Consider the following 20,588-nt stretch of genomic DNA (forward strand, 5'->3'; position numbering starts at 1 on the left):
CAAATTGCCATCATACAAACTGAGGCAGCAGACTGAAAATTAATATTTGTGTCATTCTCAAAACTTTTGTCCACGACTGTATAACTGCAGGGAAGTATCGTTAAAACTGCCAAGTTCTCTCCACCCCACAGCAAAATTAGTTGAATCGCATGAAATGTATTTAAAAAATCCAAAATGCTCTCTCTGCCCCATGGGTAAATGTGTTGAATTGCAGAAACAGTGCTTCAAAGTTGCAAATTTCTCTCCACCGCCAAGGGGACCACTAAAATGTTTTGCCTGTGGGACCAATGTCAAACATTAAGTAATTCCCGTATTGGTAATGACTGAGAGGACACAGTAAAGTCAATGAACAAGGAATTTAATTTCAAGTGTCTTTATTGAATCACTAATCAGCATCAGACACCAAAAAAGTAACCCCATCTGAAATATTCTGTTCTTCCCAGTTAACTCAAATTAAATCTGAAAGAAATCATCGACCATAAGATCAGATCGCCGAAACCTCCCCTGTAGAAATGATATACAGTATTTACATTGTCCATGTACTCTTAACACATTAGCGTGATGTGGCAAGTTAGTGTTGGAGCAAAGTGCGAGAAAAGGAGGATTGGAACGTTTTTCTGACTGGGACCCAGTGACCAAAGGGGTTCCTGCTCGCTGTGTAGTTCTCCACTCTGTGTGCTACCTTTGATGTGGTGGAAGCAACAATGGCTGTGGGCTTGGCCACTGAATTCTGTGTGAACAAATGAAAAAGAAACACAGAATCCAATAGAATTTAAGTGTGGCGCCCAAATACGTCAAGGAAAATTCTAGGCATTGTCAAATACATGTTTTCTGCTAAACTAAATACTTGCATCACTTACATGAATACTGAATGAGATCATCTTTTTCTTGGGAGACATATTAGGGCTTGGTGCATCCTCAGGCTCTATGTCACTGTTCTGCTGCAAAGAGAAAACAATCGAGTAAAAATCAGATCAGCTGTTTTCAGGTCTCCCCATCAACACAAATACATTCTCCTAGATGAGCAATAGCTCACTTGTCTATAGTTTCAACAAACTGCAGTTCCCATGCACCCTTGCTTCATTGATGTCAAAGCTAGGCATCTGTTCATTATGTGATTTTTACAAGGGTAGCTTTAAGAACAAACAAAACACTATAGAAAGAAAAATCCTTTGAGTGGCATGATGGTGCAGTTTTCCAAACCCCATCCTGAACACCACTTGTGTATTACCAACTTATCTTTGGCATACGGACGAAGGGAGTTGGCCATCTGTTTAAAGTTCTCTTGTCAGGAATAGTCACAATAACGCAGTCCAAACGCCTGCGCTTCTTCAGAGAGTGGGAGGGAGACTCTGCTAAATAACAATGTTCCCATTTCAACTGTAAGTAAACACACATATTCAGAGTTCTAAAAATGTATTTCTATCAATGTGGAGTATTGTCAGTATGTTTTAATTGTATCTATCCATCTGTGTGAGAAAGTAGCATAGGTGATGAATTGGGACATTACAAACTGAATTGGTAAGCCATGAAGTCAGTGAGATAATTTAAATGTACCATTGCTGGACAAAACAATCCATTCCTGCTACTGGACTTGCATTGGCATTGTGAGCATGACAAGATTAATCAGATAACCTTTTCACACAAACGCAATGACATCACCCAAGTCACATGACTGCCCTCTTATTCTCCTAATCCGAGGGGCCGTGGAGAGAAGACCACTGTCATGTGATCTACAAAAACAGGAATAAATACAAACAGAGCAAGTGTGTTCTCTGACAGGTGCAAAGTTAACAGACAAGCAGTTTCACAGAAGACAGAATCAGAAGTCCTGAAGTTCAGACTACATGGTAGGGAAAGATCTCCAGACTGTGTTTTAAAATGGCCTAGGTAGTACGGTTATGACGTCAACAGCTGAACTTTGAGCAATTTCAATTGCTAGGCTTCTTCTGTGTGTGTCATGTTCATAGACGGTATGTTCAACATTATCAAATCTCCCTGAACACCCACCTGTGATAGACTCTTTTGAGGGAGTGGCTCTGGTCTCACCCGTTCCTCTGGTTCTGGTGTGGCTAGTCTGGTTTTCAGTTGCTGCTCCTCCATGGGCTTCACACTCTCAGGAAGGTCCAGTTGCTCCATCCCCAGTGCCTGGGTGGCATTGGCTTTCATAGTCCTGAGTTCCCCCTTTTCTGAGGAAAGAAAACAGGACATATTTACAGCAACACAAAGAGGTCTAATGCTGATTATAAGTCTATTAACTTCTAGCAAAAATGAAAAGTAAGTGTGTGTGTGTGTGTGTATGTATATATATATATATATATATAAAAGCCTTACCCTCTATACTGAGGCTGACGACTGAGCGTCCTGAAGATGTGGAGCGGCTCGTGTAGGTCTTGTGGCTTCTGTTGGGTGATCCAGAAAACCTGCACTTGTACCTGCCCACAAACCCCCTATGAACCCTGCTCCAGCTGGCTGATCTGGACCGGGAACTGTGGCGGTGCGGCCTCTCTGGGGAAGAAGAAGGGCTGTAGGAGCGTAAGTGGGCCCTGTAACAGCGTGATGGTGAGCGGTGGCGCCTATGTCCATGGGCCTGTCGATGTTCACGGCAGCAGCGTGAGCTGGAGGAGGCTCTGTGGCAGCGCGGGTGTGATCGGGACCTGGGACGGGTCCGAGGGCTGCTGTTGGATGAGTGGGATGATCTGGAGGACGAAGAACTGGTGGAGGACCTGTGACGTCTCCTACGAGCATTATTTCGCTTAACTTGTCGTCTAGAGCCAGAGGACTGGCTACTGGTATGACTACTTCTAGATGCGTAACGAGAACTGGAAGAGCTGGATTGGGCATCCTGATCAAAGATCAAACTTATCCCTTCACTCAGAGGGGGCTGGGCCATTTGAACATGTGAATCCTTCCCATCGGTCTTCTTGGTGTGCATCTATAATAAAAACATAAAATAAAAGTAAATGACTATCCAATTTATGTTATTGGAAGGAGTTAGCCTATTTAACAAAATTGTGTACAATTGTTAGATATCTAACATGAATTACCATAAACATGCGTCTTGTGTAACGTCTCATCAATGTTTTTAAATAGGATCTGCCTGAAATTGCATAACAATGATTTGATACCTCTGACAAAATTGCGTAACTATACTGACAACTGTTGGGAGTAGGACTAGCTAGTACAACTGTGGAAAATTCCATATAGGAAGAATGTTAGCTATAACTACTGTACCTTGCTAGTAGTTAGCTAGACGTTGTTGAAATTACGTCAATTTCTGAATGTGGTTGGGCAGGATATAACGTTTTATCAAATAATTACCTGTATGGTCTTTACAGTATTTCATAGTCTAATTGTAGCTTACCCGCATGCGACTTACCGTAATGCGAATTTATTGAATTCAGTCAACTCGGCCGCGGCGCTAGGAATCGGATTCTGCTAGTAAACTAGATAATGTAATGAAATTCAATCAATTTCGATATGAAATGTAAATGTTTCAATGTAATATTCGTAGAGAAACCTGGCAAATGATTAAATTTAGGATTCAATTTAGATGAAAACGTCGAGTTTTAAACTAGCTAGCTAAGTATCAACGGCTGAAATATATCTGTCTGTTGCTTGACCAAACAACTAGCCACACAAAATGCCTACGTCATCGAGTGTCGTTCTGGAAAATTCCACCCTGCCCTCACCTTCCCCCTCCCAGTTGAAAAAGTTCCGCTTGTTCACGAGGGTCAGTTTGCAACAGACACTGCGCATATTCTACGCTCTTTCCACAGGACGACGAAGTGAGCTGAACAGGTGATTTTGTAAACCTTCAATACACTGGAGTTGCAGTAAAACATTATTTTGTCTGTGTTTACTGGCAAGCAAACCATATAGTAGTATAGATCAGTAGACTGTATAAAACATATGGAGCGTACTAAACACAACGAGAAAGTAATGTATCGCGAGAAAACAGCATACTATGTACCATTTTGATGTATTTATTTTTATTCAACCTTTATTTAGCCTCGGCATAAGCAGGGCGGCAGGTAGTCTAGAGGTTAGAGCGTTGGGCCAGATCAAATCCCCGAGATGACAAGCTAAAAGTCTGTTGTTCTGCCCCTGATTCCACTGTCTTTGTAAATAAGAATTTGCTCATAACTGACTTGCCTAGTTAAATAAATAAAAATGTTGCGTTCACATACTAGTCGGGACTGGGACATTCTGGTTGTAGTTATACACGTGCCGCGTTAAACCAGTTAACAAGTCGGATATTTCTGAGTACTGTAGTTCCGACTAGCACTCAAACGCAGTTTACACTCGGAGGTTAGTTGGGATTTTCCTGTATTCTTTTGTAATGGAAATTCTAGAGCTGGTGCAATCAAGCTTCGGATATGTCATATTTACATAACTCTATAGCATGGATCCATGCTTGAGTTATCTCAGTAATAAAGTTGGAGCTGCCAGAAAGAAATACGATGTGACGGTAAGTAAATAATGTAACTGTCAAATGGTGCGAAAATTGAATAACTGCACTGCAATGCCAGATACCTATATTTTAACCCTGTAAACCGTCTGGAACATAGCCTAATGATCTGATGCTCCCGAGTGGTACAGTGGTCTAGGGCACTCTTTCAGTGCTAGAGGTGTCACTACAGACCCTGGTTCGATTCCAGGCTGTATCACAACCGGCCGTGATTGGGAGTCCCATAGGGCAGTGCACAATTTGCCCAGCGTTGTTAGGGTTTGGCAGGGGTAGGCCGTCATTGTAAATAAGACTTTGTTCTTAACTGACTTGCCTAGTTAAATATATACAATTTAAAAAACAATTTCCAATCCTGCTCTAATTGGGAGCTCCATGCAATGTCAGTCAGTCACTTCTTGCCTTAGCCAGACATGAGTAGACTTGAATGGGGCAATGTACTTGGGACTCAAGAAAAATGCATAGAAGTGAACTAGCTAGTGCAGTATAAATACAGGACACCTGATGATGCATGTGGTATGTGTACATTTGTTTCCTCTTATCTCAGGTATTACACTGTACCCAAACCGGCCGCCATCGTGCACAAATTGATTTTCTGCCCCCACAAACGTGATCAAGACACGCAGGTTAAAATATCAAAACAAACTCAGAACTAATTATATGAATTTGGGGACAGGCCAAAAAGCATTAAACATTTATGGCAATTTAGCTAGCTAGCTAACTTGTCCTATTTAGCTTGATTGCTGTTGCTAGCTAATTTGTCCTGGGATATAAACATTGAGTTATTTTACCTGAAATGCACAAGGTCCTCTACTCCGACAATTAATCCACACATAAAACGGTCAACTGAATCGTTTCTAGTCATCTCTCCTCCTTCCAGGCTTTTTCTTCTTTGAACTTAATGGTGATTGACATCTAAACTTTCATATTATTACCACAACTGACAACACAGTTTGTCTTTCAATCACCCCCGTGGGTATAACCAATGAGGAGATGGCACGTGGGTATCTGCTTCTATAAACCAATGAGGAGATGGGAGAGGCAGGACTTGCAGCGGGATCTGCGTCACAAATAGAACTGTCTTCTATTTAGCACATGGCAACGCAGAAGCACGCGAGCAGTGTGGGTGCTATAATTGAATAATATAGATTTCTACATTTATTTTGCAATGCTCGCGCACGTGACGCCAGCGGTGTAGTCAGGGTATAACACTTCGAACACACCGACAGCGTCATTGCATTTTGGTACACCAGAATTACATTAATTTCCAATGAAACGCTGCGTTTGCCTTGCAGCATTGCGTTGCAGAGGCAGTGTGTTCGGTGTGGTGCATACATTGGATTTAGCAAACATATGCACAGATGGCTTGACAGAAATGGTAGCAGAATGTGAATGTTGAACTTCTGTTGCATACATATCCAGATGATGCTGCTGCATACTATTTTGCACAATTACGCTGTCGGTGTGTTCGAAGCGTAACGGTGATTATGCAGTTGTTGTACACAGATACTATACTATCCCTAATTTCTGGCACAAGAAGGAGCTCAGAGAAATATGGTACTTATCTGTCTTTGTATCTCCTCCTGGGCAGTACCCTACCATGTACAGTGACAAGCAGCAGGTGCTCAACTGCATCCAGAGGGCCCACCAGAACACACTAGAGGTGTAACCTCAGTGGCTTGTGTTCCAGAACATTGCAGCTCTTGTCTATCCAGTACGTATCCACATTAACCAACATTACCAGGTTACATCACTTATACTGTCACACACATTGGTTTCACATACACTTTCAGAAACCTGTCTCACATTTTGCATGCTACTGCCTCACAGAGCATCTCTACCTAGTTGAATATAATTATTTTGTCAACTCACACACAGTGCACTTTTCACCTTATTTCTGTGTTAATACTGATAGATATTAACACTTCTAATGGAAGGTTTATCATTACAGTGACATTTTTTGATAATAAGCAGGGGTGAAAGTAGATGTAATTTCTTCCCAGTACGGGACATCCTATGTATGCACGTGCTTAATCATCAAATTACATGTAGAATCCCTATTAATTCAATAGGATCTCTGTGGCCTTGTCATAAAGATTTGGATTTTAACTTTTAAAAAGTATTACTTTTTATTATGATGTATCACCCAGCCACCATCTAGAAGACAGTACAGGTGCATCAAAGCTGGGACGGAGAGACTGAAAAACAGCTTCTATTTCCAGGCCATCAGACTGTTAAGTAGTCACCACTAGCCGACCTCCGTCCAGTACCTTATCCTTTACTTAGATTTGTGTGTATTAGGTAGTTGTTGTGGAATTGTTAGATTACTTGTTAGATATTGCTGCTCTGTCGGAACTAGAAGCACAAGCATTTCGCTACACTCACAATAACATCTGCTAACCATGTGTACTGTATGTGACCAATAAAATTGTATTTTATTTGGTACCAGCTGGCTACCACCCGGTACTCTACCCTGCACCTTAGAGACTGATGCCCTATCTACATAGTCATTGAACACTGGTCACTTTAATAAAATGTACATACTGTTTTACCCACTTCATATGTATATGCTGTATTCTAGCCAAGACTAATCCTATATAACTACGGCTGTACACACCTTTTCCATTCATATAATGTCTATACACATAAGTAAGCAACGTGGGAGTGTCATGCCATGTTCTCTGGATGATAATTGACAGCCCTGTCTGTTGCATTGATCTGTCCTCTTTACACACCCAACAGCACATACCAATAAGGGCCACATCTCACTGGCGTTGCAACAAAATGATTCAGAATCTTCTCAATTTTACAGTTTATTGACTATTGCTCTCTGTCCTACTTCCCTCACTCTGTTTCCCCTTTCTTCTGTTACCCAATCACTCACCCCTCTACCTCTCAGACTTCTGCAGCTGTGCTGGGAGCAATCTAGGTCACCAGCAGGTTCTCCTATGCCTGGGGTTACTACACTGGAGGTAAGACAATCTTTTGCAATGAGATTGCACATCATGACACCAACACCTCCCTTTGTTTATTACTTTTGAGACAGTTTCTGAGTCACAGGGCATGAGTGAAAACGGCTGGACTCCCAAGGCACTCCTTCTAGAGTTGATATGCTTTTTAGCAACTTAAGTATTTCAGCCATATCTGAATATTATTGTTATTGTAAACAATGGTATACCATTATGGAAAGTACTACAGCTGTATTTTATGAAAATGACATGCAAAAAGTTGTGATTATCAGGCATTTGTTTTAACCTTTCATTCCCATGTACTGACAACCTGATGTTAATAAAGATGAATGTAAACATTGTCAGAAACGTTATATCATAATCATGCTATACATTCAGATGCTCTAGTCATGATATATATTTTTCCAAAGGGTAGAAAAAGAAAGAAATGCAAGTCATATGACACTTGTGATCTCTCATGTGACTGTCTCATGGAAATGGAAAGTCATGAAACAATCCTCCAACCAATGGTTTCCCCTCTACTATGCCAGAAAGATGCAGACAGTGACTGGTTACAGTAGCTTACACTGTATGCCCACTGGCCCATAGTGATTATCCTGACTGAACATAGCTCTATGAATTGTCTTTTTAAAATGTTTTACTATTATTATAAAATAGTGCAATTAAAACGTACGTTTAAGTATGGTATTTAATCTACTGAATTGATGAACATGGAACAATCTATGGTGAGTATAGTATTGTGCCGATCTACAAAAATGCGCAACTGATAATGGCATTGGCGCATCCAACATCAAAGAGGCGTGGAAAGTGAACTGAGCAGGCGCGTGTCTCAGCTCTCTCAGAAGCAAAGTATAGGCTAATAAACGGCGTCTAGGGGTTCCATAACGAACCCCAAAAAGAAAAGGTAATTAACTCTGAATATTAGGTGACAGTATCATTTCTAATGTGTGTTTGTTATTGCCGTTGAGATGTTGTAGTTTGAGCTACTGGGTCGTGCGTTGCGTCCCAACACAAAGGATCCTTCAAGGAAGGAAATGCTTTGAACAATGGACTGCGATCAAACCAACACATGGGAATGTCGCAGTATTGATTTATTTGAAACAATAATTAGCTATCGATATATACGTAAATTATCATAATTAGTGTGATTCCTGAAAACAACGTTTGTTCGGGTGATTCTTCGTGCTTGAGAGCGTCAACATTGTTCTTTGTTAACTCCGCTCGAACTGACTTATCACACGGATAGGGGTAAAAACATGTATGGGGTGTTAAATAGGTGAATCCTTAGCACTGAAAGCTCGGTTATACTGAGCCGTGATCCTTGTGCGGTACCTACCTAAATCCTAACCTCGGAGTTGGGACCGCCCAAGGATCGATAGCAGACCCTTGCCAATTTAACAATCGTTTCCTCTGTCGCAGTTTTAAGCTGTTGGAAATATAGCTAGACTACATGTCCCATGAAGTCCTTGTAGTCCTAAAATCCGGGAAACGAGTTCTCTGGTTCGTTCAGCCAAAAAAGGTCTGAGGTTAACACAGGTTTAGGCGATTTTATACGTTTTGTTATCTGGGTTAACAACAGTCAATTAACATGCCCTTTATGAATGTCATAGCCTTTATGTGATTTTATAAATTATTCAAAATACACACAAAGTGACGTTAGCTGATGAATATTATCTCGTAGAACAAAACGTATAAGATCTCCGAAACCTGTGTTTACCGCAGACTTTATGTTTCGCGTTTATCCAATTTTCTCCATGCAACGAACCATGGCAGAGTTGGTGCCTACAAAAATACGTCATTACTATGTCTCTCTATTAGAGGTCTTCACGGGTCCAACAGACCAGATATTCCGAGAAACGGCCTGGGAGAAGGTCCAGGTCCTACATTTTGATTTTTTGTCTCGGGTCTGATATAAATAGCACTGGTCTGGGTAAAAGTTATTTACTGACTGGACCCGATTTGGATCCTTCCTCTGTTCATTTAATTTGTGAGGTAATGCCAACTGCGCAGGCTTCCTATCTGTGTAAGCCAATTGCGACTCAATACAACTTATTAAGAGTATAGTGAAAAGGGGAATGTCCTCCTTGGGGAAAAGTTGTAATATTGTTGTGGACAAAGATGAGGATAACGTCATTTGGGCCAAGTGTACTTACTGTGTGCAACCCGCTATTCAGGTTTGATGCAATTTTGAACTTGTATTTATTTTCGTTTTTATTGTATGTCATTATTTTAATCCTATTTACAAATCTAAACCAGTTATTTAAATATCAAAAAATAGTTTTTCATTTTGTTGAGACATTTTCTAAATTAAGTTTATTCTGTTTTTATTTTGTGCTCTGTATTTATTTTAAAATAGGTTAAAAGAAGACCTGTTGTGAAATTAATATCATTATCCTATTTCTGTCGTTTGTTGGGTAGGCCTATGGTAGGAACTTGCCGCCTTTGGTAATTGCTGCAATTATAGGCCTAGCCTGTTGAAAACGTTTCTGAAGGTTTAACCAGTTCTTTAAATATGCAATAAGTGTGTTTCATTCTGTTGAGTATTTTCTTTGGCCAAATTAAGGTCCAACTGTAATGTTTTTGCTGCAATATAATATAATTACGGGTAGGCCTACTATAGGGTTACTTGCACTCAAACAATGAAAAGGAAAAAGCAGAGGGCTAGATGCAGTACTTAATTTAATGCCGCAATATAATAACCTGTTTGCATTTTCCCTATAAACAATGACTTAACTTACTTTTGATATTACCCTAATAAAGTTAAGAAACTGTTGTGAAGTTTTGGTGTGGTATGGCTATTACTAGGCTTAGCTAGTACAGTATGAAGGCAGTGCATACTGGCGTTCCAACTGACTCTGACAGTTGAATTTGAGGGGAGGAAGAATGTTTTAGGCATACCAGAGTTACTCCTTTTAATCTAACAATCAGGGTTGGGGAGTAACAGATTACATGTAAGGGATTACAAAAACGGTAACTAATCCGTTACGTTACCAGCAAAAATATTGTAATCAGATACTTTTGAAAAACTAGATGATTCATTTGAGGATTACTTTTAAATTCAGAAAGGATGTTTGACAGAATGCATTTTGGTGTCAGGAACATGACGCTGGCATGTCTTATCATTCTCTTGGTTTCTCTAGGGCTAGGCCTAAGCTATGGCTAGGACTTTTTATATTTTAAATATTAGTATCATACAGTGGATGCCTAGGCTGATAGGTCTGTATGCATGCAATGACCGAATCTCTGACAGCTGAACACTGAGGTAGACAATTATTATTTTAGGAAAGTAAAAACCAATAAAACAATGGGCTATAAAGTTTTGAATTTGTTACACATCGAAACGCAACAGTTTTTTGTAATGTGTTATTGGCAGTTAAGGACAAGTAACTGTGGATAGTTTGGCCAATATTGCTCGTTTATTGATGGTGCCCAGTCGGTTTCTTTATACTCTCGGATCTGAAAGGGTCTTCGGATCCGAACCGGCACTGGTCTGTTTTTCCACGGGCCTTTTCGGATCGAGTATGACTGTCCACAGGTCCATTGGGAGCGGGTCTCCATTTTTTAAAAATAAATACATTTATTACTGTCGGGTGGGAAAGCCAAGGATAGATTTCGGAATGGGTCCAACTTGTGAATATTTTAGTTGATTATTGTTTTAGCACTTGGTAATAATCTGTATTAGTGAATTGTTTTAAACTTGAGTTGAATCACCATTTTGTTTTTATTCTGCGCAACTGCATCAATTGTCAGATGCACCCGTCTGTCTTGAATCCTCTCTGAAACCTTTTCTTTTATTGGGATTTTATTTGTTTTGAAGACCTTTACTCTGTATGCGTGGAGTGGGTGCCTGGCATCTGTCATCTCACAAACTAGTCTCTGTGCAACATTTTACCAATTGCTTGATCAGAGTTTAGGATATTTTCTTGATGGAAAAAGTGCATTTATTCATTGTGCAGGCATTATACATGAACTGTAATTAGCTACCTAGCTGTAGTAGTCAACTCCATCCCTGCATGTGTCTGTTACTCCTTTTCCCTTCACTTTTCAGCTCAGAACCATGTCAGGGTTTTTGGACAGCGTCCGGTGCGGAGACTGCGAGTGCAATGTGGACTGGGGAGAGAGGCGAAACACTATGGCATCTATAGCTGCTGGAGTCCTGGTAGGTTTTACTCTGCTATTACATTTGAAAACTTTAGATCACTGTAAAGAGGAAAAGGCGGCGGCATATTGCCTAAATCTTAACCCATATTCTTGCAGTTTTTCACTGGTTGGTGGATAATCATTGATGCAGCTGTGAAATATCCAGATGAGGCAGTCTTCCATCATGCCTATCACACCTGTGGAGTCATCGCTACTGTGGCTTTTCTCATGTAAGTCATGCTGTGTTGGGAATGTGTCAGACAGGTTTGGGGTCAGTCCCATTTTAATTCAGGAACTGTCTGTTCAAATCTTCCTTGAAAATACATTCAACTCTTTCAACTTTTGTCTTTGGTACCTATCTAGGATCAATGCTGTCTCGAATGGCCAGGTGAGAGGGGACAGCTACAGTGAAGGTTGCATTGGGCAGACAGGTATGTGTATGAGAGAATGGAAGTTAGGATTTGGCTCTAAATGCAGATTGATGTAGATAAGTTCAGCTCTGAGCGGCATTGCTTGCTGTATATGTTTGTATTGTTTTGACCTCTGCAGTAACGTGATTTACCTAATTCTGGGGGCCCCGTTTTTGACTTACTTGGAGCTTCAGACACGAATGAATCCCTCCCAACTCTTTGTACCACTGATTGCAGGAGCTCGTGTGTGGCTCTTCATTGGCTTCATGCTGGCGTTCGGCTCTCTCATCGCTTCCATGTGGATCCTGTTTGGAGGCTTCGTAGTGCCCAGTAAGTCCAGCATGCCCACTCAGCATGTGCTTGTTGTTATGTACCCCAAACAAATAGCTCATCGACATTGAACCATCACTGTGCAAAACATTGTAAAGAATGATAAAGGTATTTTTTCTGTTTACAGAGAAACCTGTTGTGTATCCTGGTATTGCGGTTTTCTTCCAAAATGCATTCATTTTCTTTGGGTAAGTATTACGTTTTATTTATGTTTGACCTTAGTATTATAGAACACAATGTTTACGATAGTTCTTTTCTCTAAATAAACCCCCAATCTTTTCCTCCAGGGGCTTGGTGTTTAAGTTTGGACGCACTGAAGACTTGTGGCAGTAATGGTTTCTGGTAACTGTCACACAATCTGTTCTCTTGTTGTATGAGACAGTAGTGTACGCTTTGGCCTGTCAAAACACTACCTTCCGTCTTTCAAGCGTTAGAAAATATTCACTTTATATAATGACTTTATATTTTTGCTTTTTAGATTAACTTGTTTAATTTATAAGTAGGTTGGTTCTTGCTGTACAAATGTACATTTTACTAAAGCATCATTTGCAGTTCATCTTTTAATTCAATGTTCTTTCCTTTTGAATTCTTGTAATGGGATCTAGGTGTCTTCACTCCAAATGTGTGGAGCCATTCTGTTACAATAATTTACCTCCTTCCATTATTTATCTTGGAAGCCTTGCAAAATAATAAATGAGCAGATTATTATTATTATTTTTTTTTTTTACAATACACATTTGTGCACTAATAATGTTTAGAAATATTTTGCTTTCTGATCAGGGCATACATCAGAGGGGGGGGGGGACATGACACATCTTTGGGAGGGTTAGTCTTGTAAATAGCCTATTTTCTTACTATACATTTACTGATAAGAATTTAACCTCGAATGTGAGCAATTTGTCTTTCCTATTGTCGAGGTTTGGGGTCTGTAATTAAGCCATTCTACTGAACCATAATCTGATGGTTCATAACTCAAGTTGTAGTTTAAAGGAAGGATTTGATTCCGAGGTTTCGATGCTCTGACCACCATCTCTGTTCTTTGACTATGTATTTGACTGCAATGCTTATACATTTACAGTACTTGTATGGTAACCAAACTGTGAGATCACTGAACCTGAACAACTATGGCAGCATTAAATAGAAAATGTAAAACAAGTGTGAGATGAGTCTTTATGCATAGCTCTCACAGTTCAATTTCTCTGTTCTCTTGGCTAATATTTGAAGTTTGACTCACACAAAACAATCACAATGGTATATTACAGTGCAGTTTTCACATACTAAGAAATAACAAAAACAATGATTTTGGAGATTCATGGGAATATTGTATGGTTGAAATTATACATTGCATCTCTGGAGACCTTTGTCTCCTTTTTATCTTCCAACATCTCAATTTGGCACCGCTTGGTTGGGAAACTGCCAAATAATGATTTTGGTTAGACAGCATAACTTCAAGAGGCACAAATGTATTGCTTGATATAAAACTGCATGGATTTTTAAAAACCTGTTTGATACAAACAGAGCATTTCACTCATCATTGATTACTTACCTCCCAGAAGGCCTGGTCACCAAAGCATTTCTTGTCCTGTGGTGGCCTCCAAAAATTCAATTTTGGAAAACCTGAGCAAGAATGAACAGGTTTGTGGTTTAACCCACAATCCTCCAGTGAGTCCAATAACACATTTGTACTGTAGAAACTCCCTGGTGCCTGAGGTGACAAATCGGACAGCCCTTGATAAGATACATAACCTAATTCAAAGGACACCCCACGTGAATGTGTTCTACAGTGATTTATGTAATGCTATTTTATTCCCTTCAGATCCTGTAAACCTAGGTTATTTTAATACCGCCTACGTTGTAAGATCATCAGTCAGCGCTCTCTAAGAGAAGTTGAACCGTCCACCCCATTATTCCAGGCAGACCATGAAGGACTCTGCAGGTGTCATGGCACTCAAAAAGCATGAGTGACTGGAAGACAAAGTAGGAATATGAGATAAGGACTTAACATATTATTCTTATAAGATAGTCTGCAAAAACATTTAGGGGCAATTCATGAACTTTGTTTATCAATACCTTAATGCAGCGTTTTCCAAACTCCTCGGGAACCCAAGGGCTGCGCGGCTGACTCAAATATTCAACTAATCATCAAGCTTTGATCATTTGAATCAGCTGTGTAGTGTTAGGGCAAAAACCAAAACGTACACCCTTTGGGGTTCAGAGGACCGAGTTTGGGAAATGCTGCCTTAATGTATCGGGATCCCATGTTTGATATCAGTGCAGACGCAAATCCAATTGTTATACTTACCCATTACAGATAACGGTCTATTTTCTCTTTCTCGTGCTGTTGCTTGGATCCCCGTCGGTACAGGACCCATGACATCAGTCCAAAGAAGGCCCTAAAGATGTGGAGCAGCATGATGGTATTCAAAAGCCACACCTAAACAGACAACGGACCATTAGTGTACAGTCTAAAAACACACAATTATCAGCTGTAGGCTTACCTTTAGGAATGTCTGAAGTAGCCAGCTATGGAGCACAATCCCTGAGACCTCCAGCAGGGCAATACGGAGGAGATTGACAGGATTGGTATTCCCAAGGACAGCACCGATGGCAATGAGGGAGGATGCTGTGCACATCTCTGCAACAACCAAGCTGGCCCAAACACAGAAAAGGGGTTCAATATCTATGATATCTGTTTCCAACATATAATACATGAATATAGACATTTTAACATAAATCAAATTGGCAGGTAAAACAATCTGGGACCTTTAGGTAAATGTTTTCAAATCTCAAAATGTATCTAAATGTTCAGATGAGTCCATCTCCCACGAAATCTGTTTAGTTTAGATCCAACTACAGAATGCCTCAATGCCAGATGAATAGAAAGATAATGAAATAAAATGATGCCTGTTTTAGATAGTGCCTAACTTTCCCATACACTTCAACTATGATTTATTTATTGACCTTCTCATATTTATCCAGATCTTTCCTCTGTGATACAAAGACTCAACACCGTACTGAATAATTACCCACTGGACAGCCATGGCTGCCACCAGGAGGATAAATCCTATGCCACTGAAGCTGTACTGCACCAGCAATGTGGCCAGAAAGTCAAAACCCAATAATACATCACCATAACGTTAACATCCTGGAATTCTTTGAGGAAAGAGGGGACACATAATATGTCACAGAAAGGAAATAGGGGAAACACAGTGTGTATCACTAGTCTTGTGAGCCTATAGCCTGCTCAATAAGCCCCTAATGCCTTATGTTGATAAATAGAGCTGAATTGTCTTGTTGCCCCACACAAAAAGTTGGTGTATTACTGACCACTGAAACTGTGTACAATGCAGCTAGCCATTATGTGGGAAGCCTTTGGGAGGCTTTACCCGCCTCAACAAGTCCACCTGCAACCTCGCTGTCCAAGCCAGAGAAAGCATTTATCACTTCTAACCAGTGTTGGCAGTCTCTCTCTCTGTCTCTCTCTCAACTAGCAGTGGCTCGGGTGGTTGATGATCTTTTTGGCCTTCCTGTGACATCGGGTGCTGTAGGTGTCATGGAGGGCAGGTAGTTTGCCACTGGTGATGCGTTGTGCAGACCGCACCACCCTCTGGAGAGCCTTGCGGTTGAGGGCGGTGCAGTTGCTGTACCAGACTGATACAGCCCGACAGGATGCTCTCGATTGCGCATCTGTAAAAGTTTGTGAGGGTTTTGGGTGACAAGCCAAATTTCTTCAGCCTCCTGAGTTTGAAGAGACGCTGTTGCGCCTTCTTCACCACACTGTCTGTGCGAGTGGACCATTTCAGTTTGTCTGTGATGTGTACGCAGAGGAACTTAACTTTCCACCTTCTCCACTGCTGTCCCTTCAATGTGGATAGGGGGGGTGCTCCCTCTGCTGTTTCCTGAAGTCCACGATCATCTCCTTTGTTTTGTTGACGTTGAGTGAGAGGTTGTTTTCCTGAAAGCACACTCCGAGTGCTCTCATCTCCTCCCTGTAGGCTGTCTCGTCGTTGTTGGTAATCAAGCCCACTACAGTTGTGTCGTCTGCAAACTTGATGATTGAGTTGGAGGCGTGCATGGCCACGCAGTCGTGGGTGAACAGCGAGTACAGGAGGGGGCTGAGCACACACCCTTGTGGGGCCCCAGTGTTGAGGGTCAGCGAAGTGGAGATGTTGTTTCCTAACTTCACCACCTGGGGGCGGCCCGTCAGAAAGTCCAGGACCCAATTGCACAGGGCGGGGTTGAGACCCAGGGCCTCCAGCTTGATGATGAGCTTGGAGGGTACTATGGTGTTGAATGCTGAGCTGTAGTCAATGAACAGCATTCTTACATAGGTATTCCTTTTGGCCAGATGGGATAGGGTAGTGTGATGGCGATTATGTCATCTGCGGACCTGTTGGGGCGGTATGCAAACTGAAGTGGGTCTAGGGTGGCTGGTAAGGTGGAGGTGATATGATCCTTGACTAGTCTCTTAAAGCACTTCATGATGACAGAAGTGAGTTTAATTCAGTTATCTTTACCTTCTTTGGTACAGGAACAATGGTAGCATTCTTGAAGCATGTGGGGAGAAGAGACTGGGATAGGGAGCGATTGAATATGTCCGTCTGGGCCCAGTGGGATGAACTTTCAACTGTCTTACCCATCAGAACCTAAAATATAAGCTTGTTAATAATCCATTGTTTGTAAACAATGTAATTGTAAACACTATAGCCTCAACATGGTTAAAACTATCATTTTGATTTCATGGATGTTCAGTGCTTGCATCTATATCTCTGTCTATGAATTGGAGAGTGGTTTACAATTCTCCAGCCTCATCCCTCAGCTGTTTACCAAAACAGTATTGGGAGACCGTTTGTTGTTGTTTGAAATGCATATTGCCCCTTAAAAACAAAGATATCCCCAAAGCATGTTTTAGTAAGACATTTTTTGGTGTCATAAAAATTATTATTTCTCTCTAATTCTACTCCTGTCCACCATCTCTCCAAAACAGCACATTAGAATTGTTCCGCAACTCACTTTAGTAAGTTGGTGAATGCATGTTGTTTTGTTTCTACATTTTGTTCAATGTAAACATAAAAAATAAATACTAGGATTAATCCCGTCTGTAGGAAAAAGAGCAGAGGCGGCAGTCGAGAGCAGAGACTCGATGCGTATTGGGCAGCCATTGGCGTGCCTAACTAAAAATTACCAAACGGTGCCAAAACAGAATTGTTTCTGCTGCCGCCGGGCAACCCTTTCTACGCACAACCAGAATGTCCGGTTGACGAGGAAGTGCAGCTACTATACCCGGGGGTCTGCCCAGGGGTGGGGACCCTCTGTTTTATTTTGTTTATGTTTACAAGTCATCTATGTAAATGTCAACACTGCTGCAGGTGTTTGGGCTATCCATGTTTGGAAAGTAAATCCTCAGCAACTAAAACTGTACCGCACCAGCAATGTGGCTAGAAAGCCCAAACCCAGAATCACCATAACGTTAACATCCTGGAATTCTGTGAGGAAAGACACATAACATGTCACAGAAGGGAAAGGAAATATGGGAAACACATTGCGTATCACTAGTCTTGTGAGCCTGAGAACCTATCGCCTTGCCCAATAAGCACCTATTACCTTTGCATTGTCTTGTGTTGCCCCACACAGTTTTTTGTTGTCACACACAAAGTTTGTGTATCATTGACCACTAACTGTACACAATGACGCTACCCATGTTGAAACCAAGCAAACCGGGAACATTCCCAGAACATTGCCATTAATGTCTAGTTAGGGTTTTATCCAACATTAGAATGATAACATCCCAAAATGTTTTTGATAACAAAATGTTATTTAAATATCATAGAATGTTCTCCTTATATTTCTAAATATGTTCCCAGCAAACCAAAATTGGTGCTGTGAAAGTTCCCAGAACATTCGTTAGGTTGCGGCAAATCTTCTCATAACACAAAAACTGTCCAGTCGTGTCGATGATTATACAATGTTGTATAAAACATTCGCTTGATGTTGCAAGAACGTTCCCAGAACACATTTTGTCTGTTATTTAAAAGGTGCCCAGAATGTTTCATTAGGTCGTGGGAACAGTCTGGTAGGAACATTGTGGGGACAATGCGGATTGTCCAGTTGTGCAAATGATTATATAATGTTTATTTTAGGGTGCAAAAAACATTCACCTGATGTTACAAGAATGTTCCCAGAACACATTTATGTTCATAAAAAGTTTCTAAAACATTTCTTTAGGTTGTGGGAACAGTGTGGGGATATGACAAGAGATAGGTTCCCAAAACACTAAAACTGTCCAGTTGTGCTGACATTCAAATAATGTTTGTGTCAGGGGACACAAAAAATTGCTTTGATGATGCAAGAATGTTGACAGAACAGCCTTTCGGAGTTCTTTAAAGGTTCACAGATTATGTAATTAGATTGTGGAAATAGTGTGGGTACATTACAAGAGAGAGGTTCCCAAAACACAAAATATGAATGTGGTGACATTCATACAATGTTTAAGTTAGGTTGCACAGGACATTCACTTAATGTTATAAGAATGTGGACAGGGCCTCCAGAGTGGCGCAGGGGTCTAAGGCACTGCATTGAAGTGTTGCGGTGTCACTACAGCCTGGGGTTCAATCCTGTGTCACAACCGGCTGTGACCAGGAGTCCCATAGGGTGGTGCACAATAGGCCCAGCGTCGTCCGGGTTAGGGGAGGGTTTGGCCGAGGGGGCTTTACTTGGCTTATCGCGCTCTAGCGACTCCTTGTGGTGGGCTGGGCGCCTGCAGGCTGACCCTGGTCATCAGTTTAACTGTATTTCCTCCGACACATTGGTGCAGCTGGCTTCCGGGTTAAACGAGCGAGTGTTAAGAAGCACGGCTTGGCGGGTCATGTTTTGGAGGATGCATGACTCGAACTTCACCTCTCCCGAGCCCTTTGGCAAGTTGCATCGATGAGACAAGATTGTAATCATGAAAAAGGGGGATAAAAAATTATTACAAAAAATAGAAATGTTCACAGAACATTTGGTCTAAGTTCTTTAAAGATTCCATGAACATTTAATTAAGTTATGGGAGTTGTCTGGGATGTTGCAAGAATGTTCTTGTGATTTTCACATATTTTATTTACGAGGTTGCACAGAACAGTCCCACAATTTCCAAATAAGTCTGTTTGATGACATTTATAGCATATTACATTTAGGTTTACATAATAGTCCATTACTGTTCACACAATAAACATTTTACCTTGTCTTGGTGGTTCTCAGAACATTTCAAGAACAGTTAGAACATGTTATATTTAAGTTGACCTAATATTACCACAACATTTTCAGCATGAACATTTCTAGTTCCTTAAAGCATAAGAAAGCAGATTGGATTACATCCAGCTTTAATGGCAATTTCCATTTGAGGATTGTAGGCCCACTATAAGGTGATATACAGCAGACACACATGGCATTTCATTTTATTCATAGGACATTTGAACAGCATTTAATCATAAAAACCCAACCACAAAGAAGGGCACCTATTGGTAGATGGGTAAAACAAAGCAGGCATTGAATATCCATTTGAGCATGGCGAAGTTATTAATTACAGTTTGGGTGGTGTATCAATACACCCAGTCACTACAAAGATACAGGCGTCCTTCCTAACTCAGTTGCCGGAGAGGAAGGAAACCGCTCAGGGATCTCACCATAAGGCCAATGGTGACTTTAAAAAAGTTACAGAGTTTAATGGCTGTGATAGGAGAAAACTGAGGATGGCTCAACAACCTTGTAGTTACTTCCGAATGCTAACCTAATTGACAGAGTTGATAGAAGGTAGCCTGTACAGAATACAAATATTCCAAAACATGCATTCTGTTTGCAACAAGGCACTAAAGTAAAACTGCAAACAAACGTGGCAAAGCAATTCACTTTTTGTCCTGAATACAAAGTGTTATGTTTGGAGCAAATCCAACGCAACACATTACAGAGTATCACTCTCCATATTTTCAAGCATAGTTGTGACTGCATCATGTTATGGGTATAATTGTAATCATTAAGGACTGGGGAATTTTTCAGGATAAAAAGAAACGAGATGGAGCTAAGCACAGGCAAAATCCTAGAGGAAAACCTGGTTCAGTCTGCTTTCCACCAGACACCGGAAATGAATTCACCTTTTAGCAGGACAATAACCTAAAACACAAGGCAAAAACGACACTGGGAGGTGCTTACCAAGAAGACATTGAATGTTCCTGAGTGGCCGAGTTACAGTTTTGACTTAAATCTACTTGAAAATCTATGGCAAGACATGAAAAT

At 40.9% G+C, this 20,588-nt stretch overlaps 2 protein-coding genes and 1 pseudogene across 11 annotated transcripts; 1 reads left to right on the forward strand and 2 right to left on the reverse strand.

Annotated features, from left to right (window-relative positions):
- Window positions 1-357: 357 nt before the first annotated feature.
- Window positions 358-3,677, reverse strand: rsrp1 (arginine/serine-rich protein 1). 9 transcript variants are annotated; one of them, XR_014378714.1, is made up of 6 exons: window positions 3,380-3,677; window positions 2,335-2,935; window positions 2,011-2,189; window positions 1,558-1,733; window positions 861-1,352; window positions 358-730 (listed from the first exon to the last, which is right to left on the reverse strand). XR_014378714.1 is itself a non-coding variant. In XM_014210558.3 (5 exons), the coding sequence occupies exons 2-5, from the start codon at window positions 2,933-2,935 to the stop codon at window positions 572-574; spliced, it is 1,020 nt and encodes a 339-aa protein (XP_014066033.2). In that variant the 5' UTR covers window positions 3,380-3,677; the 3' UTR covers window positions 358-571. The 9 variants fall into 9 exon arrangements, 1 of the variants encoding a protein (XP_014066033.2); XR_014378713.1 differs by having other exon boundaries at window positions 861-1,355; XR_014378712.1 differs by having other exon boundaries at window positions 861-1,380.
- Window positions 3,678-3,786: 109 nt separating this feature from the next.
- Window positions 3,787-13,472, forward strand: LOC106610895 (transmembrane protein 50A). 2 transcript variants are annotated; one of them, XM_014210560.3, is made up of 9 exons: window positions 3,787-3,801; window positions 6,060-6,182; window positions 7,368-7,440; window positions 11,486-11,596; window positions 11,695-11,807; window positions 11,941-12,008; window positions 12,225-12,317; window positions 12,445-12,505; window positions 12,605-13,472. In XM_014210560.3, exons 3-9 carry the CDS (start codon window positions 7,417-7,419, stop codon window positions 12,648-12,650), a joined length of 516 nt encoding a protein of 171 aa, XP_014066035.1. In that variant the 5' UTR covers window positions 3,787-3,801; window positions 6,060-6,182; window positions 7,368-7,416; the 3' UTR covers window positions 12,651-13,472. The 2 variants fall into 2 exon arrangements, with proteins under 2 accessions (XP_014066035.1, XP_014066037.1); XM_014210562.3 differs by lacking the exons at window positions 3,787-3,801; window positions 6,060-6,182; window positions 7,368-7,440 and adding an exon at window positions 8,103-8,341.
- A 1,107-nt stretch (window positions 13,473-14,579) lies between these two features.
- On the reverse strand, window positions 14,580-15,675 carry LOC106610896 (ammonium transporter Rh type B-like; annotated as a pseudogene).
- Window positions 15,676-20,588: the final 4,913 nt, after the last annotated feature.

Source organism: Salmo salar, chromosome 09 (assembly GCF_965601325.2).
Source record: "Salmo salar chromosome 09, fSalSal1, whole genome shotgun sequence".
In the NCBI taxonomy this organism is placed as follows: domain Eukaryota; kingdom Metazoa; phylum Chordata; class Actinopteri; order Salmoniformes; family Salmonidae; genus Salmo; species Salmo salar.